This window comes from Mastomys coucha, unplaced genomic scaffold, assembly GCF_008632895.1.
Source record: "Mastomys coucha isolate ucsf_1 unplaced genomic scaffold, UCSF_Mcou_1 pScaffold22, whole genome shotgun sequence".
Taxonomy (NCBI): Eukaryota; Metazoa; Chordata; class Mammalia; order Rodentia; family Muridae; genus Mastomys; species Mastomys coucha.
This window is the reverse complement of record NW_022196905.1, coordinates 260,465,619-260,473,339: the sequence shown is the minus strand read 5'-3', so window position 1 is coordinate 260,473,339 and position 7,721 is coordinate 260,465,619. Positions and strand designations below refer to the sequence as shown.

Here is a 7,721-nt window from a genome sequence, read left to right as displayed (position 1 = left end):
AAATGTCAGCAGTGAGTGAGTCATAGTCTCTCAGTGACCCGGAGGCCTCAGTAAGGCCTCTGCCCCTCAGATCCTCTTGAACTGTGGCACTGTCTTTACCACTAACAGACTCCAGCATACCTGCTGAGCTCATGCGCACTGAGGAATCTCTCCTGGGGGTTGGGGTCTCCTTTAACATTTATTTTTTAAAAGACAGGGACTTGGGCAGGTGAGGATGATGTAGAACTCCTGATCCTGCCTCCTTCTCCCAGGTGTTGGCACTGCAGGCTTGGGCCATCATGTGCACCTAAGCAGCACCTTCTAGTGTGAGCTCTGCCTGCTTTTCCTTTATGCCCAGTTCAAGTCACACTTGCCCAAGCCAAGGCCACAGAGTTCACCACCTAGTTTACTGCATCCCTCACCCTTGGCTCCTTGTGAAATCCCAATTGCCATGAGCTTCATTGTGAAACTTGGGTCCCTGTCCCAGCACCTTCAAATCCTCATGGTGGGTCTCTGTCCCAAAGTGTTCCATGCCATCTGCTGCTGCGTCACACACGGGTCTATCAAGACAGACAATTGTCATTCTTAAAGGTTTATTTTTATTCCTGTGTGTGTATGTCTGCCGTGGGTGTGAGAGGAGTGTGGGGAATCAAAGGGGCATCAGGTTACAGGCAGTGAACTCTTCCCACTGGGGAGGGGAAAGCAGTAAGAACTCTAACCACTGAGCCATCTCTCCAGTCCTCATCACTCTTGTCCACTGCGACAATAGTTCCTGTTTGGCTTCTGCATGAAACCTCACTGGCTGCACCATTTAGAGAACCCACACTTTCTCAGATGAGGCTTTTCCTTGGTTTTTCTCTAGTTCAGTAACATTGCCTCAGCATCTCCTTAAATTTACTTCTGTGGGGTAAAGCTTCCTAGAGGCTGTAATGAGCAGCAGTTAAGAGCATCCGTGCTGATTCTGACTGAGATGGGAGTGATTTCTGAGTGGCCTGTAGCCAGCACCCAGGCAAAGCACACTCACAGGTTTTTGGGTCAGCTCGTGGGATATCCATCAGGAGTTCACATCCAAATTATATAGACAGAGGTAGTCTCATTTCTAGCTTTCCAATCTCAGAATAACCAAGGTGCCAGGCATCCTCATTTGTCACACCAGGCTTTCCAAATCCAAGTTCAGGGATATTTGTCACTGGTTTCTTACAGATGTCTCTGATCAGATCCATTGTGACTATGAACAGGTAAGTTTTACATATCATTTTTCTGCTAAAGATAACCACATGGTTCTATTATCACAGCAAGTCACAAGACTTTCAAAATATACCAAGTATGCATGACTCAACATGGGGTAGGGTTGGCACATCACTTGACGTCACCAAGCACAGCCTATTCATGCTCTGAGGTAGCTCAGACATTCAGAAGCAACAAGTCTTTAGTCCTTCCTTCCTTCCATCTTCTTCTGCCCCACCCCAGTCTGGTGTCAAGGCAGCATGTCATTCCCTCTGTTGTTTCCCAATCCATCCATATAATTCTGGGAGAGCCTCGTCTTCTACTGCCTGAGGAGTCTGTGGAAACCCCCACAATGGCAACTTGTATCCATCATCTTTCTTGTACCAGGACTTAATCAACTGTTTGAGCATTGGTATAAATGGAACTTCTCAATTTGTAATGTTCCCACAGCACCAACACTGCTTTTGTCATTTGAATGTAGACGTAATTCTCCATCCCAGCTTGTCTGTAGCTGTTTCTCAACACACCTGATGCATTCCACATTTTGACATCTCTGTCATTCAATGAAGTGTAGCTTCATGAATCCAATTTTATTTACTTGAGCTATGGGAAGTTTTTTCCTCATTAAAATCTACCTCACTTCTATGTAGTCAGAGAACACACAACATAGCAAGCAGAATTCTTTAGCAATGCTCCAGAAAACATCTAAGAACAGACCTTTCTCAAGCTGCTGGGTGATGTCCTACAAGGACAAGGCCAGGGCCACCAGCCACCTGAGCAAGCAAGCACTCTAATCTTTACAAACAGTGACGTGTCTCTATACAGTTTTCAGATACTGGAGGCTGAATATTGCACACATTTTTCTTCAAGACAATTAAGAGTACTTTAAAATAAAAATTCACTTCTCTTCTTGCCTGTCCCAAGACAGTCATGTTTTCCTCTGTTTTGATATCTTTAATCTTAGAGAGTCAATTTTATAGAGATCACTTAAGATCCATTTCTATTCCAAGTGGTCCAGTGGTCTCTTACTAGAGAACCTTCATCTGGGCCCATGTTCCTAGTCTTGAAAATCCTGTAGAATCTCCTTTCCATGGCATCTTTAGCACATAGCCTCAATTTTTATGCTTTTGCCAAATGTGATCCATTTATCAAAAATAACCTTGAGATATAGTGAACAGCAAATGTTTCACCTTTTCAAGTGACCAGTCACCTGGTGTACAAGACAAATATCCATTATCCAACCGGGAGCACTTTCAGCAGATCCCCCATGTGTTACTGCCGCTGTTCCTCTCTTCTGGTCCTGACAATCTGTTTCTGTGAATCTGTCCATCCGTATAATCTTCCAGTAAGCAGTCTTCTTACCTCTGCTTTCTTTCACTCACTAATGTTTGCAAGTTCATCATGCCATAGAGTGGGCCAGAGTGCCGATCCTCTGGCAGTCAACTAATCCTCTGTATTGAGAGGTATGCCTTTGCTCACCTGCTCATATGCTGGCCCTTTAGGCTATTTCCACTTCAGGTCAGTATGAATGAGGCTATTGAGAATGTGCGCCCACAGGTGTGTGTATGGACACAGGGTATTCCTGGGATTACAACTGCAGGGTTACATGGTACATTGTCAACCAGTTTTCTGAACATTTTCTGAAGACCTGGCTCTGTTGGAAGTAGTTAACTTCCCATTATTCTGACTTCCAGGGTACGGGTCTGCTGCCATCTCCCATCTTGTATATCTAGGTGTGGGTATATGCCATGCTCTTCCTGGAGTGTGCTTTCCTCTCTGGGTTCTTTTCTCCATTCTTGCCTGGGATCCTGCCCAGATGTGTTACACAGCCTTGTAAGCCTAGCCTCCATGCCTTTCCCCACTCTCCCCACATAGGGCCATCTGCAACATTGGCAAGTGTCCTAGGAAGATGGCCACAACCATGTCAAATTGTCTATTCCATAGAGCTGTTCTCCTCTGCTACCTTAGTGTGCCCTGGTGAATAACCAGCCCAGGAATCCAGAATGTGGTGACATGAGACAGAGGCATGATAATCTGGGACCACAACTTTGAAATCCTCCTGGGAAAAGTGTCAAGCACAGCACTGTCAGTCAGTAAGAACTTCATTGGCATTTCACATGCAGCTCATGTGACTATTTGAGCCTGCTTTCTCTGCAGTCCCGCCTTCTCCACAGGGAGTTCTCCAGGACTCCTGGAGTTGCAGTTTATGGGGCCTAAGCATTCAGAAGAGGATGGGTTAAAATGACCTTGCCTTTGAGGGCTCACTGTGATGAAGTGGGAGACAGCTGCCCCAAGGGACACCCACAGCTCATGCTCCCTAGAAGAGAGAGCCAAAGCAAGAACTCTCTGGTAGCATGGCCCTGGGGATGAGTATTCGTCCCAGTACCCATCCTGCAGAAGTCCTCTCACAGTGCAACAACACTGAGCCTCTGTGGCCATCAATACACTTTATTTCATTAGAAATGCATAATCACACTGGGGAGCACACCCTTTGGAGCACTCCCCTAGCAGCAGGTCCGAAGTGCTCCAGCATCATCAGCTGGCTCCAACACCTACGTCAGGAACCTGAAGGGAGCACATGGCCCAGGCTTCTACTACTCCACAGTTGTGTTTCTGTTCTGGGTTTTTTGTTTTGTTTTGTTTGTTTTTTTGTGTTTTTGTTTTTTTTTTCCATTTTCTTTTTTGTTATAAACACCATAGCAAATTAAAAAAGCTGTTTAAACAAAATATCGTAGTTCTTGTTTTTTTCTGAATGTACTCAACACTCTGCACAATGCTTCTCCTTTGGAGACCAGCAGTGAGACTCAAACCCTGAGGCGCCTTCCAGCAGGGGGTGGCCAGGACCTTTCCCTGGGAGGAGGAGCTCTCGGATGCCCAGCAGAACCTGCAGTTGCTGAAGCAAGAGAGCAGGGCGTGGGGCAGGGTCAGTGAGCAGCTGTGGCGTGGTGCTCCTGCAATGCCCAGTCTCACTGGATCTGGATGGCTCCATGTTCAAGCTGCATCTCAGGCTGCAGAGTGGGTTGCAATGCCTCAGCCGTCTGCAATGTGGGGGAGAAAGGGAAAGTGTTCTAGAAAACTACAGTCACACACATGTGTATCAGCAAGCCACCCATGTGTTACTCAGAGCCCCAAGTTTCACACACAAGCAGAAAAGGCATGCCAACCTCAGAAGCCACGGTACCAGGCCACCCCTGACCCAATGAGAAACTTAGGCAACTGGGGCCATACAGCTGCCAACTTCCCAGCCTTACCTCAAGATGTACCAAGACACAACTGGAATTAGACACACCATGTTCTTAACCTGACATATTTCCCTAGAACCTCAGGGTCACACTGACTTCCTACAGAAACTGTCCCAGTGTTCTAAGTGGCATCTTGGAACAGCTTAAAAACATGGTAACTTTCAGTGAAGTGTATTAGAAAGACTGTGAAGTCACTGCTTCAAGGTGAGGACTTGCAACCTTGGAATAAATGACTGATCTTCCATCTCAGCTAGACTGCAGGAGCACTGAAGGATAAGTCCCCTGAGATTTGGTGCTGAGCTAAGCATAAGTCCTGCACCGCATGAGGCCAAGGTCTCACAGAATAGCTCTTACTGTACATCTAAGTCTCTGATTTTTAAAGACAAACAAAAAATTCTCCACTCTCCCTGCTGGGGATGGCATGGCTGAGGCCATGTTCAGTTTATTTCTTAATAAACAAACAAACAAGGGCGAAGAGGAGGAAGAGGAGGAAGAGGAGGAAGAGGAGGAAGAGGAGGAGGAGGAGTACAGCCCAGGTGAAGGATGTGGACTGAAGGTGCTTTCTAGGAAGCTCTGTGCTCAGCCAGGCAGGAAAAAGACCCTGTGGCTTTATCAAAAGTTTGCAATAGTGAGATCAAGTGGGCAGCTGGTGGGCAGTTATGTGGCACACTGAAGGAAGAAGCATCTTGAGGCTTGATGGGGGTCGTGGCTGAGGCGTGCAGATGGGAGTCTTCACCTAGGCCCAAGTTCTTTCTCTGAGAACCTGGAAGTGGTCGTTCCAAGGCCTTCAGAAGGCACCCCACAGTGCCTTGTCCTCAGATGCCTGGCCTAGCAGTTCCAGAAGCCCTTCTAATGCCTGAGGCAGACAGGCCTCAACAGCTCCTGGGAGAAGTAAAATCTTGACCAGTCTATGGCCAAAGCCCGGTTCTCACATTCAGGTGAGTGGAAACCTCTGTGAGAGTCTGTACTGTTTACTACACTAGGCTTAGGACGCACAGAGGAAGGAGCTCCAGGAAAGCTGCTAGTGCCAGCAGGTGCCCAGAGGGAGGTAGGAGACTTGACACATGGAATAGCCTCTGACTGTTGAGTCTCTGCTCCTACCAGGTCCCCTGCCCTTGCTGGGCTGAAATCAGAGGAGCCCACAGATTCTTATTTCAGGAGTTAAGATAAACAGAAGCTCCATGCCTGAGCCAGACCTGTATGCCTCTTGACAAGGGTTCCTGGTTCTACAGGAATGTCAGGCACAGCCCTAAGTTCAGTATCTACTAGGGAGGCTGGTGGGACTGGGAGGGACAGGACTCACCTGCGCTGCAGCTGTGTGGTCACTCACAGGCGCCAGCTGGACATACTGAACCTGAATGTCACTGCCCTGGAGAGGCGACCCGTCTACTCCTGTAGCAGCAGGGTCTGAAGAGGCCACGGCTATGAGCTGAGCACCCTGCAGTACCTGGGGTTGGGGACAAAGTCAGGCTGGTCAGTGGTGCTTGAGTCAGCAGATCCCTATCCTCTTCTGGTCCAGGAGCACCAGGAGGCCCCAGGCCCGCAGCATGGATATAAGTGCAATGGAGCCTCAATGCCCACTGCAGAGAGACACCTGCTTACTTGAGTGTTGAGTCTTCGACTATGAAATCTGCCACATTCACACTTAGCCTTGCAGAAACACCCTTGTTACACATAGACATTAGTCTTTTAAAGCCCATGTAAAATCAAATAAGCTAGAACTTGAAGATCGCACAGGCACACTGAAGACAGCAGGAGAGCTTAACAAAACCCTGGACAGAGCCCATGTGGAGCCAATAACTTTAGATAGAGAAACAAAAGGAGAGGGAGGCTGCAGAGATCGCTCAGTGGCTATACTGCGTGTATATGCAGTGTATGCAAGCACGAGGACTTGAGTTTGGAGCTTCAGCATCCACATACAAATCAGGAGCAGCTGTGTATGTCTGTAACCCAAAACAGGAAGACTGCTGGAGCTAGCTCACCAGCCAGCCTAGGCAAAATAATGAGCTGCAGGTTCAGTGAGAAACCTTATCTCAGGGAAAATAAGGTGAAGACAGATGAGGAGACCATCCACCTCTGCGTGCACGTGTGCACACGCACACACGCACGCACGCACACACATACAAAGAAAAAAAGAAGGGAAGAGCTATTGTGGCGAGGAGAGTGGGGGTTAAACAGGCTCCGAGGGGAGGGTGTGAGCAGAGACACCAGGAGCAAGTCACTACAGAACAGACCCTTCAGTCCTTTTTTAGCTGCATCCTTCCATTATCCTTATCCTGCCTGACCAGTGACCCTGCCTCAGAATGGACCTGGAAGAGAGGGAATGAGCTTGGGGTGACTCCAGCCCTGGATATCCTTACCACTGATTCGTTTCCCACAAACTCCACCTGGTGCTCATACAACTGGGCAGGGGGCTTGAGGCAGGCAATACAGAGCCTCCATCTGCTCATTCGTAGTTGCCAGGAACCACAGGCCCTGCATCAGCATTGTGTACTACCCTAGGCGGGAAGGCCAGGAGTCCCAGGCATGCAACTCCAACAATGGACAGAACTGTCTGTATTGGGGGCACCTTTGGCATGATGGCACACCCACCCTTTGTATGGAGAAGACCGCATGTGGTTGGTTTCCCACAACCCGAGACAGAAGCACAAACTCACCCAGTCAACTTCTAAGAAGAGCTGTACTTGTAAATAGTGCTAGCTTGACTGTCAGATGACATGTGCCTTCTTAAAGGCACATGCAAGGACACACACTGCAAGCAAGGACAATGTCTTTTATGATAATGAGGGTCTGCCAAACCAAAATACACTCAGGTTCACAGGTAGTGGAAAAATAATGTTTTAATGACTGAAAAGCCCTTTTTAATATTTTTGAATGACAATAAAAAAGTGAAAAAACTATTTGAGGGAAATGACTGCCAACAGACTGAATATACCTGTCCCCTTGGAAACTCATGCCGGGCTCTGTGGGGTGAAGGCTCCGAGCTCATCAGATGAGCCACAGTGACAGAATCAGGACGTGGGTCTTTCTTAAGGAGAATTCCTAGCATTCCTTTGGGAAGTGGTCTGCCTACTTCCTTCCTGGGGAGTGCAGTGGCTTCTGGTCAATCTCACTTCCAGAGTGATTCCGCTCACCTATGGAGACCCTGACAGACTCTGCTTAGGGAGGAGCCAAGAGACAACAGCAACAGTGACAGCCTGTCCCAGCACATATCCAGGCCTCCAGACACACCTCTCTGAATCTGCTTATTGCTGCCCTTCTGTATGTCAACAT

The 7,721-nt window shown here is 48.0% G+C and overlaps 1 protein-coding gene across 8 annotated transcripts in view; it reads right to left on the bottom strand.

Moving 5' to 3' along the window:
• Positions 1–561: 561 nt before the first annotated feature.
• Positions 562–7,721, bottom strand: part of Banp (BTG3 associated nuclear protein) — a 76,081-nt gene continuing 68,921 nt past the window's right edge. For 7 of the 8 annotated variants that reach the window (XM_031341646.1, XM_031341651.1, XM_031341648.1 and 4 more), the window contains 2 exons: positions 5,752–5,895; positions 562–4,244 (listed from right to left, as the gene is read on the bottom strand). In XM_031341646.1, the coding sequence (XP_031197506.1) occupies positions 4,173–4,244; positions 5,752–5,895 (216 nt within the window). In that variant the 3' untranslated portion in view covers positions 562–4,172. The remainder of the gene's footprint in view (positions 4,245–5,751; positions 5,896–7,721) is intronic. The other variant, XM_031341647.1, reaches the window with a different exon arrangement.